Source organism: Haemaphysalis longicornis, unplaced genomic scaffold (assembly GCF_048455015.1).
Source record: "Haemaphysalis longicornis isolate Haplotype H1 unplaced genomic scaffold, Haemaphysalis longicornis Haplotype H1 scaffold_8, whole genome shotgun sequence".
Taxonomy (NCBI): domain Eukaryota; kingdom Metazoa; phylum Arthropoda; class Arachnida; order Ixodida; family Ixodidae; genus Haemaphysalis; species Haemaphysalis longicornis.
The window spans coordinates 111656977-111674873 of NW_027526445.1; the positions used below are offsets into that span (position 1 = coordinate 111656977).

General features: G+C 48.9%; 2 protein-coding genes across 2 annotated transcripts in view; one reads left to right on the forward strand and one right to left on the reverse strand.

The window, feature by feature from the left end:
* The window catches only part of LOC144149745 (ATP-dependent RNA helicase TDRD9-like), an 81210-nt gene that overhangs the window by 57636 nt on the left and 5677 nt on the right, over positions 1-17897 (forward strand). Inside the window, exons 27-30 of the mRNA XM_077681400.1 lie at positions 1429-1554; positions 1803-1949; positions 11211-11281; positions 13366-13572. Coding sequence (XP_077537526.1) covers positions 1429-1554; positions 1803-1949; positions 11211-11281; positions 13366-13572 — 551 coding nt within the window. The remainder of the gene's footprint in view (positions 1-1428; positions 1555-1802; positions 1950-11210; positions 11282-13365; positions 13573-17897) is intronic.
* On the reverse strand, positions 2271-5253 carry LOC144149747 (uncharacterized). The gene has a single exon (XM_077681401.1). It carries the CDS (start codon positions 4763-4765, stop codon positions 2897-2899), a length of 1869 nt encoding a protein of 622 aa, XP_077537527.1. The 5' UTR covers positions 4766-5253; the 3' UTR covers positions 2271-2896.

A 17897-nucleotide genomic window follows, 5' to 3' on the forward strand; every position in this document is an offset into this window, starting at 1 on the left:
AAACTGCACCAAGGAGGCAAGTAAGGGAGACCATCTGTCTCCCCCTCTACCTTTCACACATGCCAATCGGCTGTCCTGATAAGTGTGGGTCAGATGTTCCATTTGTCAGAGACAGCTGGGTGGGTGATTATGAAATTTATAGCTACCATATTTATTCAACTGTAAGAAGAAGGGGCAGTTTAGAGAGTAAAAAAAAATCACCATGCAGGGTGTCCCAGCTATCATGCACCAAGATTTCAAAAAAGAGTAATGGTGTAAGTCGAAGAAAACCTAGTGCATAATGTTTGCAGTACTGTGGAGTGGAGAAGTGGGCAGCATTTTTTTCGTTAATGAGGCTTAACTAATTATTTGCAATTAATTATCCGAGTCTAGAAGTACTATCCTAATCGCTAGTCTCAATGAGGCACTTGTAGGTACCCACGAGGGGCATCTAACAGCGGTATTTTCAGAGACGAACTAATTGCGTACTCATTTATTCTGACTGATGAAGAAAACCCGGGAAATACGAAAAAGACACGGGAATGAGAAAGACACGTCATAGCGTACACTTCTCGTTCGTTCGTCCTTGTGTCGTCGTGCGCATGCGCTCTGTGCCGTAGAAGAGCCGCGACTTGAATGTAGGTGATCATTGACTCCACATGACTCCTGGCCGCCGATAGTTCGCACAGTCGGGGAGGAGGCTGCGCTTCCAGAGGCTCGGTGTGCAAAGCATCCGCTAGAGATGATAAGTTGCGGTTGCAGAGTGGCGCATGAAAACGTCGACCAAAACGGCAAGCTCACTCTGTCCTTGCTCAACATAAGCTCGTTGGAAGGCCATGCCGTTGATGTCAACCACGGCACCACAGTGATACTAAACTCAACTTTGTGTCCATCAATGGTGATCACCTACAACAGCTTCGCCATTCAGGTCTTTCACAAAAGTGCAAGCTTCCTGATTTTTTTTTTTTTTTTTTTTTTTTTTTTTTTTTACCCTGGTTGGGTTTATATGTGTGGGAAATGAAATCAGTCTGTTAGTCTGTATTGTGTGGTGTCTTCTTTCCGTCTGTGCCATGCTTTTGATGTATTTTATTGTATCGGGTGTTAATAAGTGTGTGCTGGGCTTTTGTTTTTGTACGCGCTGCTTCCCAGTTAGATTGACGAAGTCCCTTTTGTTGTAGTTACCGTGGCTGCCTTTCTTCTCCCTCGGCCACGAGCCTGTATTTGGTTGTATATCTCCCTGCTGCCAGTAAATCTGCTGCACGGGCATGCCAGTTGGGCCTGCCTTACAGCAGTGCAGTGTTTGCCTCTGCAGTAAAGCAGGACAGCGCGGTCGGTCAGGGAAGTGTAGCATCGGCAAAAGTGCCGCACAAGTGTGCAGCTAAAACGGTCTGGGCAGTTTCGGTGGTTCCAGCGGGAAGTGGTGTTGAAGCGGTCCCCCCCCCCCTGCAGGTGTACTCAGTGGTGGACAACGTGGTGCGCGTCCACCTGGTGCTGCAGGACGGGGTGACCAACGTCAATGACCTGCTGGTCAAGGAGGGACACGCTGACTATGCCGACGAGGGATTCCTCTCGCGGGTACCACCTCTCTCCTTCACTTCCTCCTCATCCTCCTTTTCCTCTTGTTCCATCTCCTCCCCTTGCTCCTCTTCCTTGTATTCTTTCTCTTCATCCTGGTCTTGTTTACTTTCCCTGTCTTCTTAATCTCCTCCTCCTCATCATTTCTCTCTCTCTCTCTCTCTCTCTCTCACTGTCTCTCCATGTTCACTGGCTGATAACATGGCTGTTTCCCCCTCCTCTTTCCCCCCACCCCTCCCCCCATCCAGAAAAACCACCAGCTGCGGGAGCGGGTGGAGTCCTACTACCAGTCCATCGCTCCAGACATGACCGATCCATCCTTATCAGCGGACAATGCCGAGGAGCTGGACTCCTCCAAGCTGGACTTTGGCATGCCTCTGCTCTCCAACCGCAAGGCAAGGCTTTTTCCTCCGCATGAGTGCGTTTCCTTTTTCCAACCCTCAGAAATCGCGCTACTTGCGTTGCTATGTTGCGGAGGGGCCGTTTCACTTGATTGAAAGACAAAATAGAAGTGTGATTTGTTTAAACAAAAGGTTTTTTTTTTTTTGTTAATATAACACCGATACCGGTTTTATTGCAAACTTCAACAAATAATAGAGTGAGTAAGTGAGTAAAAGGTTAAAATGGAGATATCAAGGAAAACGGATGAAACTGTGGTGACTCCCCAGCAAGTTTCTCTTGCAATTTCTCTATGACGTCGCAGAATCTTGTTAAGGGGAGACGCTACTCGAAAACACTTTTTCTTTAGTTTTCAAGTTAGGGTTTTCCAAATTTAGCCACAGAGACATTTTTTCTTGTAGATTCCAAAACTGTTATCAGATTTTGTGTAGCCTCATTACTTTTAAAGTTATCATACGTGCAATAGCGAAACAAGGGGATTATTACTCTCGCTTTTTCGACATCAAAACTTTTGTGTAGATATTTGTGTAATAGCTTATTATGCCTGTCATGAACCACTGTGTGCACTTAAGAGGTTAAAATTATGAGAAAAAAAGCTGTTACTACAAAAAATGAACAGATCTGCCAAACTTCTTTTTTTCAGGGTTCCTTGTATGATTTCTTGGCATGTTTTGATTGATAATGGACATGTATCGTAAATCAAAATAGATAACGGCACTCTACACACCTTGAAGAATGTGTGTGCCAAGTTTCATCGCAATAGGACAATTTTAAGGGGATGAAACTACGTGAGTGAACTGTGACCGTGGCCAAAAATTCCAAAATGAGAAAAACGCGTTTGAAAGTTTGAAACATGTTTACTAATTAGGGTGCACTTGCAAACACTCAAAAGTGTGTCCAATGCACAGGCAGTATGTCCAGGAGCTGGCCACAGTGATTAGAATTAGCCCGCACTGTACGCAACTCCTTCGCGGTCCTTCCGAGCGGAGTCCTGTAGGCGAGCTTTCTTGGCCGATGTGCGGCGGTGAGCCCTCGCCTCAGCAGTCTGTTGGGCATTCATCTTCTGAACGCGCCTCTTGTCGCTGTAGACCCCCAGGGTGGTCAAGCTTGCTGGTGGGAGGACACCAAGCTCCTCCAGGACCAGCTCGAAGCTTGCATGGCCCCGGTTATACCAGAGCACAGCAATGGCTGTGGCAGTCTCCACAGCACTCCGGGAAGCAAACTTTGTTTTGGGGCACAGCAGCCACACCTTACTATTGAGAGACTCAGCAGCGTTCTGAGTTTTCCCTTGAAGGCATCGGGCCAGCAGCTTCTCGTCAGAAAGGCGCTTGTATATGGGCAGCAGTGCCCGACCCTGTGCCTTCGTCAGAAGTGGAGTATGCTGTGGTGCAGGCTCGCCCATTGCTTCAGCACGCTTGTGCTTGCACCATGATTCTTGGCCTGGTGGGCAGAAGTTGTGGCTGCCAGCACCATCAGTGGAGCAAGAGTGAAAGTATGACGCCCATATGGCAGTGTACATGTCCCGAAGGTTGCCCCTATTGCTAGTGATGGCGATCTGATAATATGCCTGCAGCTTTTCAATGGTGGTAGGCTTGAGCTTCTCGCCTCTGGGCAGTTGTGTCGGCAATTTGCGCATGGCAGTGCCTAGGCGCTTTGCAACATGATTAGTGCAGTCCTCCTTGCAGATGGCATCTGCACCGTACACCTTGGCGTCATGAACTCCGTTGTACGCTTTGCTGTCGCCATCACTAAAAAATGTTGTGAAGCGAAGTGGAGACTCGTACAGCAATGTGCGCTCCCATATCCTTAGTGCTGCTTCGGCTTCCATGCCATGAGAGGAGCTGTCGGTGTTGTTCTCACAGACAGGTCTGTGGTAGGCCTGCCAGATTTCCTCTTCAGGGCCCATGTCGTTGTGTAGACTGCAAGCGTGGCAGTAATTCGACAGGACTTCGAAATCTAAGCACAGGCCGGTGTCCAGGGAGATAGCCGCGCCGACTCCGTTATGGCTTTTATGGCCTCGTTTCTGCCAAGTTCCGTCGTACATTACGGCCACGTCACTACCATCAACCACCTGCTTTGTCACAGCTCTTGCCTGGTTCAAATTTTCGGTTGCGGCCCTCATAGCAGCATCGTAAACCTTCTTGCTGATTGCCTGGAAGGTTTTGTGGTGCATGGGCTTTGCCAGTCCAACAATCGCACAAAACCGCGAAAGCTGGTCATGTCCGATGCCTATGGCACGCGAGGCTACGACAGCTTTCACATTCGCCGCGAAGCTATCGCGCGAGCTCCTGTTGCCGTAGTGCACCACCTCCGCGCAGCCATCAGATGCTGCGGCGGCTTCGCCAGAGGCAACACGCCTCGACGTACGTGTCGAAGAGAGAACACAAGACGCGCACTCACTGTTCTCACACCGCAACTCGAGATAGGACGAAAGTACTTTGCGCCGTTCTGCCACCTCTCGAACAACAAGTTTGTGTTCACGGCAAGACGGGCACGCCGCTCCGCCCACAAGTGCCGTCATCGCATCGATGTCGCACAGCACTGTTGACGATGCGCCATCACGCGCATGCCTTTCGTTCTTCTCAAAAAACTCCAGTTTTTTTTGTGAGGCGCTGACGAAGTTTGCAGCAGCATCGAGGCCGCCGGCGAAGTCGTCGTTGCGATCGTTGCCGACGCTGGGGTTAGGCCTAGACCTCTCCGGGCCGTTCGCCTTTGCAGCAGTCTGACGACGCACTTTACGACGTTTTCCCACATACTTGTTTATCGTCCGGTACTTTTTCACCTTGTACACCTGCTTTCTGGCAGGATTCATCGCGTAACTAATCGAATAAATCCTCGCGAAGTTCAGTTGGCGATGCAGCGCAGGGCCGAAGCGACAAGCGGGCGCTGCGCTAGCCAATGGCGCGCTCGCTCCGGCACCACGTGACGTGCCGCGCGATTCAAACGGCACGCAGGGGCGCTTCAAAAAACGCTTTTTTATAGTATTTTTTCTTTCCGGACGAGACTCTGCGAGACTGCGATTGAGAGAGCATGGACAACTCTACCCGCCTCAGTGATTACAAATGGCGCATGGTGCCGCTGCCTCGATGTAAAGGGGGTGGAAAAACGTCGATTTCGGCAGATTTCAGCGATTTTTTAGGTCGCCGGGACTTACTTGAATGCATTTTTCAGTAACTTCTGATATGAATTACCGACTGAAATTTATTTCTGGTAAACATGAATGTTCAAAGAATCTAATACGACTGAAAACAAAAAAGTGAAAATTTCCGAAAAAAACGCGATTTTTCGACCCGCGTCTCCCCTTAATGTGATTCGTGGCCACCAACTGAAACTTCCGGCAAGAAGTGTGATTGGGCAGTTGTGTTGGGGCCTCTAGTTCTGTGTGACCGTATCAAGTCAATGCTGATATGAGTAACACGGTGATGTTCTTGTGCTGGCTTATATTATGCCGCTGTTATGCAAAATTTGAAAGCTTTGCAATATTTCTTTCATTCCTTTAGTTAAAAAAACGTCTTTTATGGTTTGAATAGAGCGGAGTAAGTTTTCTTTAAAATTTAATAATTCTGCTTATTCTGTTTCATAGCCTCTTTAATTTCTGACCTTTTAGGGCTTTTGATTCACTTAAGGTGTGAAGAGTATCCCCTCCTTTTTTTTTTTTTTTTCGTAAAAATTTTGAAGTAATCTGCCTAATGTTTGTTTTGTTTTGTAGTTTAGTGGTTCCACAAGTACTAAAAGGGAAAACACAAATGAGAGGCAGGCAAGGGGCTCCTTGCGAAGCATTTCTGATGTGTGCCCGTGGCATTGTTCAATTTAACTCTTTCCTTGCGGTGCCTTAGGCCATCAGACACAGAGTTCCAATGATTTCGAACGTCCTGTGAAAGCTATAAAACAGCACCTTGTGGGTAACTAACGCCATCTGGCGTACTTATTGGCAACTGTTATCGTTTGTTTGCATTTTGCCTGTGGAGACGGCGTCAGGAGTGAAATTTGAACCTGCAATAGCAATGAGTTGCGTACAAAAATGACATTTACTTCATGCTGCGCTGCGCAAAAGTGAACAGCTGTGGCAGGGACTTCGGCCACTGCTGCTGCTGATTTTTCTTACCCTAGCAGCAGTGATGGCTCCAGCAACGATGTGGATTCGTCAGATTTTAGTTTTGATGAAGACGCTCCCATTCAGTGGCCTCAGACTTCGACAAGGGCTGAAAATAACGTTCGTTTTTGACTTCACGCCGTATTTATAAACAAAATGTGCTTCCTATCTAAGAACTGCAGTTTGACTTTCGTGAGTAGGGTCTGGACAACGTGTGGCTGGGATATTTTGCCAAATGCTGTGCACCGTACCGCATTATCGCCTTCAAGATGGCCTGGCACTCGTGTCATGTTAGCGCTGCGGAGCGACAAGCACCACTTCTCAAAAGCGGTGGATTTTTTTTCTTGTTTTTTAATACTGAAGGGATGGGGATTTTGTATGGTAACACAAACAAGTATGCTTGGGTGCATATTTTAGATAGACTGACTTGCTCTCAAGTGGCTTCGCGGAGTGGCGCAATTGTCAGGGCGGCTAGGTTTGTAGGCCTGCAAAAATCCAAAACTTAGTGTAAGGCGTTGATGTATGTATTAACGCATAGCTTAGGAATGTAGAAACATTCGTGTATCTTAGAATTCCTAAAATAATTTTTAGGCTCGGTACAATCGCCTACATGCGTTGTGTGTATACTTTTTGTGCATTTTTCTTTTCTGTTTATTTGACCAATAAACTGTAAATATTTGTACCTTTCACAAAAATGCCGTTACGTGTTTGGAAAAGCAATCTATAAGCTACAATTTCGTGTGTAGCAATGCTAAATGTATCCAGTTGCTCAAGAGAAAAAAAAAATCTTTTGAGGAAGTACTCCAAATCAGCCGTTTTTGCACCGTAGCAAAGGACTACTGTACCTCCTAATAGGCAAAATTAGCACCTCCTAAGCAATAATACCTCGTAATAGGCAAAAAACTTACCATCCCGTCCTAAAAAATGTTGAGAGAAGTGCGAAAGCATTCTCGCATCAGAAGTGCGTTGAATTCTTCGCTACCGCCAAACCTTCAAAGAACCTAATCGCCAACGAAGAACAAAACGGTGTGAAGAATTTTCCCGCACTAAGTAAACGCATCTATGAATGACCTAACTGCATAACCGATACGTGGTTTATGAGATAAATTCATGCTATTGTACTCCTTCTTCATGACAGATGTGTGTGTTTTCTTATCTAGATCACCGTTCCTTTTTTGCGATGTTCAAGTCGCACCTCTTTTCGTTCGGATGGTTTCATGCATGTGCGTGTGTCCAGAGAGACCTTATCAGAGCTTTTTGGTCGACCAACTGTTTTATGGGGAAATCCGTTAGTTTTCGGACAGGACGCTGTGGGTCCTACTGAGAGAGAAAGACCGTTCCTTTTTTGCGATGTTCAAGTCGCACCTCTTTTCGTTCGGATGGTTTCATGCATGTGCGTGTGTCCAGAGAGACCTTATCAGAGCTTTTTGGTCGACCAACTGTTTTATGGGGAAATCCGTTAGTTTTCGGACAGGACGCTGTGGGTCCTACTGAGAGAGAAAGATTTCACTTTAAAAAACTCGGGTTAGAAGGAAGCTAAAGGGGCCTGTCAAAATTGTGGCGTTGCAGCAGCATCTGCAGAGATGATTGCAACAATGTGGGTAAAAGGTAGTGAGCGGCTGCTTTGCAGGCGATGTTTTTAGCGGATGGCACGGTTCTGATAGGTCGTGTCGACAGGTCACGTTGGGCTCTGTAGGGTTCTAACAGACACTAACAACAATAAAAGAAGAGTGAGTTGTAAGTTGTGTTAGGAATTTCATATACACGCGGCAAGATGCAGCTGGGGTGAGAATTTCAATGCGCACAGGGTAAAAAATAAGTTTCCCGAGGACTGGTGCTTTGGAGTGAAAGGCTCCTTGCTTAAAGGGGTCCTGAAATACCTTCCGCGGATGCATAGATGTACATGTAACCAAATAAGACAATGTATTAGCAATCTCCTCCCGCAAGAATTTTGTTAAAGCGATGAGTATTAGCTGAGAAATCGTAAATCAAAAACCGCGCATTATCGTCGCGCCGCGTTTCCTCCTCTTTTCAACTGTTGACTGCGCGCGAGCACTCCCTCCCATGATGCTGCGCTAGTCAGCGGTGACGTACTTCCGCATTACGCTCCTCCGACTGCCGTCTGCTACGGGCAAGTTTTGTTGACACCATGAATTCCGCACTCCGCTCAAGGATGGATAAGCGAACGAAAAATCTGGCCGCTTGTGTGCGGTGGCCTGGCCTTGCCCTTTCGCGGTGTGCGTTGCTGCAGTGCAGCACGTGACTTTTAATTGACGGCGAACTCGCAGCCGCTGGGGAGGATCTTGCGCTCGGTCTCTTTCATGCACCGCGCACTGTTTATCCAAAAAGCGCCGTATCAGATGTGTCCCCGCTGGTGCCGGGTCTTATTTTGCGGTGGTGGTAATTCCTGCCGGCGCCGTGTGAAAAAGACATTTTAAACTGATACAGAACCCGTGCACAAAACGCTTCAATCATGTGACCAGTTCAGCTTGGGGCAACGCGTGGTGGAGAGCGGCAACGTTGGCAAAACATGCTCCGGCGCGGCTCTGAGCTTTCTAGCGCTGGAGCGAGCGCCTTTCTTTGACGATCTCAAACATCGGTTGCCTTGGCAACAAGGCACAAACCGCCCCAGAGGTCAGTTACGGTTGCGTGATCCCGGTTCAGCTCGGGGCCCCACCTCGCGACATGTGGGCACTGCAGGCGTACCACTCACTCTCATTAGGAAGTGTGAGATGCGTTTGGCATTACAGGAGGCGATGGTGGTGTGTGTTGTGGACGCCTTTGTTTCGCGATGAAATGCGACGTTGTGCTTCTGCGGGTGGATAGTGCTTCCCATGGTCTGGATTATCTTTCTCGAGCGACGTACGACTCAACCTCGCATGGGGTATGTGCAATGTGCGTGGCTAAAAGCCATCTCGGCTTTGCGCCAGAGTTAAGTGACTTGCTGTTCGTCCCCGCAAACCGCGCGCGAGGTGAGTGCCGAATTTACGAGGGGCAGGAGGAGGCAACCCATCGTCTGTCAATCGCGGTTCAGACTTGCAACGCATGTTGTGACGTTGTGTTCGTTCGAAACGCATCTCTGGATTGTTTTGAAGTGGGAAAAAATGTATCCGTCAAACCCGGGCAGTCGGCTCAGGGCGTTCTCTGCGATTGCACGAAAGAAGTGCCACGGGGCTTCAACGCTTTCTTTATGGAACGTACTCCGGTAAGAGAATATCCATGTCGTGTTATGGCCGTGTTGCATTCAATACGAACGGTTAAGCGTTTGTTTACACTTGCTTCGTTTGTCGTAAAATGTCCAAGCACTCCGGCACCACGCTGGAAGATCAGCCGGCGAGTCAACGCTGAGCAGACGACTCATCTCTTTGCCGGAAGTGCGTGAAAAAGCCGCCCAGTAGCAGGATGTCTAGCTCATGACGAACATCGGGGAATCGATGATGTAGACATGTGAAGATGGCGGCGTCCAAAAACACGAAGGAAAGGGTGAGAAAAAAGCGACAAACTTTGCAACAGAAGTGTGAGCTTTCCGCTGCGCGTAAAAGAGTAATACTTGGCCCAGATGACCTTGACGACCCAATCTAACGATTGCGCTACTTCATTTAGAGTACTCAAAATGCCTTTCAGGGCCCCTTTAATCTATGAGATTCCCATGAGTTGCAACAAGTGTTGTATTGCGCAAACAGGCAGGTGTTTCAACGACAGAGCGCGCGAGCACTGTCGGGCAGTAAAGAATAACGCTGGGGCCCACATGGCTGAGCACTGCAAAAGGGGCACTCTGCATGGTACAAACTGCACTCCGCTCTTCAAACAGGCCACGTTTCTAAAATGGGTCGGAGATAGGCAAGGAAGAGAGATTGTGGAGGCGTACTTTCTTCACAAGGTGGGAGACAAATGCATCAGTACACCGTTGGTTGCATTATCACTTCGAGTTCTTAGATGGACACGTGTAGGATTGCACAGGTTGTTGGTGTTCTGTTTTCATGACGTCAGAACTGTGTGTTTTTCCTAAGGTTTTTCACTAATAAAGTTTAGTTGGAAGTGGCGCCTTGTCTGTGTCTACGCGTTTCTTCTGGTCCCCGTTGTTTAGTGCCTCAAATTACTCATTATGTTCAACCAATTAGCCCTGATCAGGCTTTTGTTATTTAATATTCCTTGCTTATTAAGCAAATTTCTCTGTCACCTACCCGTTTGGCTGCGTTCTCTTTTTCTTCTTCAACAGCAGAGCTGCTTAGGCCAGCACAGATCCGTCCGGCTAAGACAGAAAACCCAGACGTCGCAAGGCAAAAATGTGGGTAGGAAAGTGTGGGGAATTGAACCCGGGCCCTTTGCTTCGTGAAACTGGCCGAAAGGGTACGAGTTCGCAGCGGCAGGGAAGAATAATGTGTGCGGCCAATTAATTGGAAAGAAAAAAAAAAACGTTTCCCATAGTTGGAATTGAACCTGGGTCCCTCGTGCTACGAAAGCGGTGGCTTTCCAATTGAACTACCTATCATCATATTCCGGGTGCACAGCATTTTCGTTTGGGTTTGTAGCACACGGGCGTTGGCTTCGGGCTTGGCTGCGGGTTCTAGTGCATGTTGACGCGGTCCACCACTTGGAAGAGCTGTGAAAGGCGGCAAAGAAAACTATCCGAGCCTGCCAGTCATGGAGAAGAACCGTCAGTGGCAAGTCCGTGTGCAGCAATCCGTCGGCAATCCATGTGCGGTGGAAACACGAGGTCTCCGTCGAAGGGAGAGAGGCCGCCAACTCTGCTGTTTCTCTCCAGCCTTGCACTGCCAGTGCGAGCTGCGCCAATTGTGTTTCTTTTCTATATTAGGGAGAACACCTTATTAGTCGAGGTACAAATCTAGAAAACGGCTGGGTAGTGTCAATTTGACCTTCAACCTCAGCCAAGGTCAAGTGTCGTTGCGGAGTGAAAGCATGCAATCACTCTTTCATTCCATAGGTGGGATGATAACGGAGTAAGGGCTTGTGCCGTCAGAAAATGATACAAGGGGGCATTAGCTGCATCCAAGTGTACTGCGTGTGCGTGTGGACTGTGCTGAGCAGTGCCTGTTTAATCATGCTGCGAAAATGTGTGCACATTTACTGCATCCTCTCGACAAACTTTCTTTAACCGCGTTCAATCACGGCAACGTTTTTTTCCCCGGTGGTTACCCCGCAGGCAATCTTGCACGGACCTTTTAGCCCCCTGGAGTCCAGGGTGTGCGGCATGTCCAAGCTGTGCTATCTCAGGTGAGTTCGTTGTGCATGCTTGTACCGGCATCATGCCTTGTTGCGTTGTGCGGTTTTGTTGGACACACAAGTCCAGAGAAACATGCCATTGTCTGCTTTCTTTCAGTGGGCGTACATTTGTTTTTGCCCATGTGGAGGTCACACTGTGGTTTTGGTCTATCTTCTACTGAGCAAGTAGGGTATCTTGGGAACTGCTTGGCTTCTCAGCGGGGCTATAGAGACATTACTAGCCCCCGCAGGTTCAGGTTCTGGCTTAGTGAAGGGGCTCGGTAGGCCTGTTCATGCTTCTTGGGGGAAGATGTGACCTATGCCTCGCAGCTAGAAGGCTGCTGTAGGGTCACAATTGAAGGTAATGTCAGGATGGTTTATATGTTGAAGTTGCGTGTTTGTTGTTTGGTTGTTCACAGTGCCCAAGAGCCCGTCCATGTAATGTGGGATAGGTTGTGTCAGTGTTGTGCCTGTTTCCACGCATTAAATGGGGCATCAAACGAAGAGTGAATTCGAGAGGGTAAGGGAGAGTGGTCCCTTGATTTCTGACATCTCGGCAAGCACCGGCTGCCAGTGTGGTGCATGGCTTGGCGGTGGTGCTCTTGTGGGCTGCTGAAGTGTGGCCATGGTTCTGGGGTGCTTGGGTCACAGAGAGCAGCTAAGGTGTAGACCTTCTCACTATCTTTTATATGCAGGGCCCTAGATTACTCTTGTATGGAACCTGGGACGGGTGAGTGGAATATCAACGAGCTGGTGGCACATGTGGGGTGGCTCTTTCAGATATTATGAATTGCCTGTTTGTGGTCGTTCACGGTAACTTCTCTCTCCCTCAGTCCTTGTGTGTTTCTGTGCCATTGGCCGTGACCTTGAAACTACAGAGTTGTTGACAGGGGTGCTGGATTATTTTTGGTTGTTGCGGAGAAGGAGCTGTGGGTGTGAAAAGCTGTTGTCCTGCTTTTTGTGTTCATGTAATGTGTGGTGGTAGTGTAAATGACTGTTGTTCCTGGGGGGATGTCAGCTGTTTGCCCTGTCACCATGGTGACCGGCTTAGCCTGGACCCATGATATCAGGTATGGCCTTAAAGGTTATATAAGTTCGGCAGCACTGTCAGAGAGGCTCTGACAGTGCTGGGGTCTGCAATGTCCAGCCGCGGTCTTTGTTATGCCTTGTTTCCCTGTTTTGGCAGGCTTTCCTCAGCTCCTCTCTCGCTGTCTCAAGAGAGGGGGCATCACTCTTTGCGTCCATCCACCTGTGCTACTGGCAGTAGAAGAACTGCGTGTCCACGTGTTGAGAATGCGCTTCACCTCAAGAAGTGGAAGGCTTCGGAAGCTGCATTGCTTTGTTCTGCAAACTGCCCTTGCAGAAAGCTTGCAGCTAGTGTGTCGGCCTGTCCCTCGTGTTATGGCTCTACTGTTGGTGATCTCCTGTAAGGAGTGGTAGCTTGCACACCCCATCTGTTGTGGCTGTTACGAACCCACTTTCCACAGTTTGCGGTGTCGTCACCCGAAGGCGTGATTTGTCCGCCGGAGTGACTGTTTGTCTTCTCCCCCCGTTTGCGGCCACGTTGACTGGCAGTGCCCATGCATCTTATACTTGATAAAGCGAAAGCGTTACGTGTCTCATTGGAAGGTTGGCCTCGAATGATCCTGGTGTCGACACAAACGGCACAAAAACCCAAGAAAGGCCGGAAGTGGACCAAAGCGGGCCAGCTGTGCATAAGAGATGATCAGGAATTACGAAAGTTCACTAGTGATTGATTGGGGGTTGGTAGTAGCGGTAAGTAAGGTAGATGAGGTAAGGTCGAACCAGGACAGTAAAGTTGCGAGGCAGCTGCATTCATGGGTGTACATTTGTATAAAGGCACCCATCACAATAGTACTATGCCAGAATTTCGTTTTCAAAGCCCGTAGGCAGACGTGAGTGTTTCGAGAAATACTAGACTTCCAGGGGGCAAGGCCTTTGTCTTCCAGTGGACCCGAGGAGGCTATTGGCACCCCTTAAGGCCCGGTCTTGGGTCCTTGCCTATTTGCACACCCTTGCACGTCCACTGGTGGCGGAAGAGAGGGAGCGAGTAAGCATTCACTCAACTTTCACAGGAGCGCCCGGGTGGAGCGGACGAGCGTCAACTCGGTGCTGCTCAACGGGGAGCCCCAGAACCCGCACCCGCGCCTCCTGGTGGCCTGCCACGTGAGCCAGAGCGCCAGCAGCGACCACGTCACCCTGCGCAACACCACCCTCATGCCCTCCCTGCCGGGCATGCACTGCCTCATGCCCCTCATCTTCGCTCCCTACGTCGAGCTCAGGTAAAGGGAGCGGGGGGCACCTCGCTTTGGTGCCCTTTATCTTCTGTTGCAGATTTCTAATTTGCCGCCAACAACTAAGTGGCACATTGGCACGCACGGGACTGCGGGAGGCACGCGCATGTGTTCGAAACATTGCGCTTGTATTACCGTACACGGCTTGCCGTCGTTCTCTCCACGGTGGCAATAAATGCTGAAGAAGGGCTTTCCCTTTTTGCATCATCTTCCTCCTCCTTTTCTTCTTCCTCTTTGCCCTCCTCCTCCTCCTTTTCCTTTTACTGTGAAGCTGACTGGAACTAGGTTTGACCAGAATTGCATGCATCTATCAGGCTGTGCCAACAAAAAATCGTTTGCACCCACTGCAGAGCTAGTGTAAAATGTTCTGTAGCTCTCAATCTAACGTAGATATCCAGGAAGAAATCACACTGAGATTGGCCGCTAGGACGATTCTCTCGATACGCCGAGTTTCATCCACTTGTCATGGTTAGTTGGTTAAAACAGTGAAGTTGCAAGCGTTGCAGAATTCCCTAAACAAAGCATCTGAAAACTAATTTAGTATAAATTACTAGGAACTTATGTGTATCTGTCCTTATCCGGTCAATGTAGCGAGTCATACACATCAGTCAGTATAGCTATTCACCTGTACAGCTGCGCTGTTCTTGCATCTTCACAGTCTAGTGAAAGGGCTTTTTAATCGATTCTGAGTTGGTCACAGCTGTCTGAAGATTACTTGGCAGCCTCCTAATGGAACTGTAACTGACAATGGAACCCCAACCAGTTTCATTGTCACAGGGGATAACTGGCAGGTGGTATTTTCTTGCGATGCTCTAGCTTGGCGAAACACTTTCAGCTCGCACCTCCTCGTTTAGACATTCACAGCAGCCCACGGCTCATGGGAAGAAGAAAAGACACATTGAATCTCTGAAGTTTTCAGGAAGCGTTTATTCTCTATCTCTTTCAACTTGCCAGGAACATAGGCGTGTTCTGAAATGTTGCTGTGTGCTCACGTTGCCTCACTCACGGGTGACGGCAGCCATTCCCCGCCCCATGTTCAAATGAGAAAAATCGAAAGGTGTCTTTTTACCCTAATGCGGCTGCGAAGACAAGGTACAAGTTTGGTTTGTCGAAAGCACTGCTTCGTTCCGATTGCAATTGCACAAATGTTATTGCAAACTTCAAAGAAGCTAGTTCTTTCAAATTGAACGAAGTCGTGGTTTGTCTTCACAGGCCGCTCGAAATCCCCAAGTGGCAGAGCTCACTGGCCTTAAGATTCTTCTTTAGCAACGAGGCAGGTTTGTCCTTCTGCCTGAATTTATTTGAATTCCGGTGCTCCAGGCTTCGCTTTATCAAACTTTTTATATATAAAAAAAGTTCTGTTTCGTTACATTGAGGCCAATACATGTGGGGTCGGGTGGGTGTGAAGTTATGCAAATTTTGAAAGTTCGTGATATCAAGGCATTTGAAAGCATGAACTAATATCGAAAGCATTAACTGCTGCCCATGAGTTAAGTTGGTGTATGTTATTGATGTATGTTACCTTGTTGTGGTGCAAGTTTTGCGAGTAGGGGTCAGCGTACGTCCTTCCTGTATCTCGAGCCGCTTTGCAACGCGACGGCAGAGTGCATTGTTTGCCTCCCACCGCTTTCACTCGGACGGGGGCTGCTTGAGAGAAAAATTGCCCAGGAGTTGTGTCCGGCGCCTAAAGCCGGCGGCGGCGGCGGCGATGCTTTGCTGGTTCCCCAACTGTTGTTGTTGACTGCTGAGGACGTTGCCGGGGCGCGGGGTGGCGAGACACTCCGAGTGCTTCCCTCGTTAGCGGGACGAGACGTCGCCGTGTTGATCTATGCTCGACGCCGTTTGACAGCAGACGCGGTGCACGTTTGTGGCGGCTAATCTGAGGAGCTGGCCTTGTCTAGTAGTACTTAGCCCTCAGTAAGCCAGGCACCGGCGATGGTGGCGCGGTAACGTTCAGTGGCCGTCAGGGCGTTGACTCTTCCCTTCCTGTGAGAACGTCTTTCCTCGACCTAAGGGGGCAGTAGGGTGACGAGGTGACGGGATCCAGGCAGGACCAATGGGGAGGAGGAATAGTCGGTGCGAATGGAGAGTACCTGTGTTGTTGGCTGTGATTGGGCAGCATATGAAGTTGTGGTTTGTGTATGCTATGTTTGATGTTGATCGGTTTGGGGAGACGGCGGTGGGACGACACGAGGGACGGTTGTGTTGGTGCACGCCGGGGTGAACGCCATCGTCTCACGCACTGTTTACATCCGTGACTCTCCGTACATTAAAGTCTACTGCCACTGGAATAGGCTTCGTTGTCTTCGACTGCACCACCGGTTCTTGGATCATCGAGGGGGCGCCAATTCAAGAACAACGGAATTACCAACAATCCGTCTATCTACATTTAACTCCATGCTTCTCTCTCTCTCTCTCTCTCTCTCTCTCTCTCTCTCTCTCTCTCTCTCTCTCTCTCTCTCTCTCTCTCTCTCTCTCTCTCTCTCTCTCTCTCTCTCTCTCTCTCTCTCTCTCTCTCTCTCTCTCTCTCTCTCTCTCTCTCTCTCTTTATTTTGTTCTTCCTGTTTTTCCAGTTTTCTGGTCAGGCGTTTGAATACTGAATGGTGGGACTGGGGAAGCAGTGCTGTCAGCTGTCAGCAGCATTTAAAGGGACACTGAAGTGATATGTAAACATTGCGGGATTACTTGCGCAAATTGTAGTCCGGAGTTCCCAGGCCATGTTTCGACCACCCTGGGCGCGTTTACGCTATTTTATTTAGTAGAAAAATTAATTCGAAAATGCTGTCTTCCTCTCTTTACGCTCGCCCATTTTCTGCGGCGTTTTCGTGTGACGTCAGGAGGGGATAAGCTGGCAATTGGCTGCACTGCACGGCTCCCCGGCCTTCTGACAGAGTCAGTCGGCCCAGCGTTTCTTCCGCCGGCCGCCGACGGGTCGTCGCAATTCGTTCGCTCAGTTGAAACGAAGCCAGGACACGTTTGTGAATGGAAGAATGTGCCTTTCTTTACTTGGTTTGTTTGTACACTGTATCTAGCTCCAAGTCAAGGTCGCTTCACACAAGCGCTGCACAAGCGCACATGCGACGCTTCGCTGACTGGTACGCCAGTAGGAAAATATAAGGCCTCTTGAAGGCGGGAGAAGAGTCAGCGAAGTCAATATAGGTACTAAGGAAATAAAATCAACTGATATTTTTACCGTACAGCATACACCTAGGGTGCGGGAAGCACTTTTTTTGCGCTGGGCGAACAAGCACAGCAGTCAGCAGCACGACTACGCATCTGCGAACGCTTTTCCGTCTACGAAATGCAATTGCTAGACGTGAGCTATTGTGGAAACTCGGGCGACGCTTACTGCACGAGCGCAATACAACAAATAGTCACCTAAGCTGCTTGAAATGCCAAAACTAAATAAAAGTGTAAACTGGTTATACAATATATACCCTATATTACCCATGCCAGCGGAGCCCGCTCCGTGGCCGAGTGGTCTGGGTTGTTAGCTATGCCACTGCAAGTATTTTGCAGGTCACAAGTTCGAATCCCCACGGGTGCGTGCTTTTTTTTTTTTTTTTTTTTTTTTTTTTTTGTAAGTTAACTTTTTCGTTTTACGCCGATGTTTTCTATATTGAGTTCACCTTTTTTGGGGCCGCAACGTTCATGGCTCCACGAACTAGTTCACAAAAACGCGCGCAGGCTGGCACTGGCGCGCTAGCGAGTTCTCGTTGGCGTGCTGTTGCCATAAGCACCGACTGCTTGCAGGCAGTGGGCACTGGCCAGAATGAACAGACCCTTGGCCTGGTGCGAACACGCTTTTTACGACACAGGCATGAGGGAGGCAAGCTCCAAATATGGGGGAAAAGCGCATGACATTTGGGCGTCTGCGGGTACGCGGAGGGCGTTCATGCACTGCGTAGGTTTCGGCTAGTGAATGCTACGATTCCAATCCGTCCTAGGAGGCTTATCTTTATGCATTTTTACAGCTGACAACATGGCAGAAGCGCGGTACGATGATTACTGAGTTATTGAGAATGCCCATCCAACAACGCCAACGATTGTGTTTTACAGAACCGAAACCGAAACCGAAACTTGTTTGGTTGCTCACCTTGGGCATCGTCCAATCACGGTGCCCGCTCCTCCTAACGTCACAGCTTTAGTTGGTGCGGCCGCCGCAAACCGCGCATGGTAGTTTTTCTTCTTTCGCGCTTTGTAAAATAATTACCGATTTGTCAACCGAATAAACGATGAAAAGTGTGCTAATTTGAGCCAGTCTACGCAGTGCAAGCAAAAACGGGAGCTTGACAAATTCACTTCAGTGTCCC

Bases quoted from the DNA above. Each gene is read 5' to 3' on its own strand.
- LOC144149747 (XM_077681401.1), bottom strand. From the start codon at position 4,765: ATGAATCCTGCCAGAAAGCAGGTGTACAAGGTGAAAAAGTACCGGACG.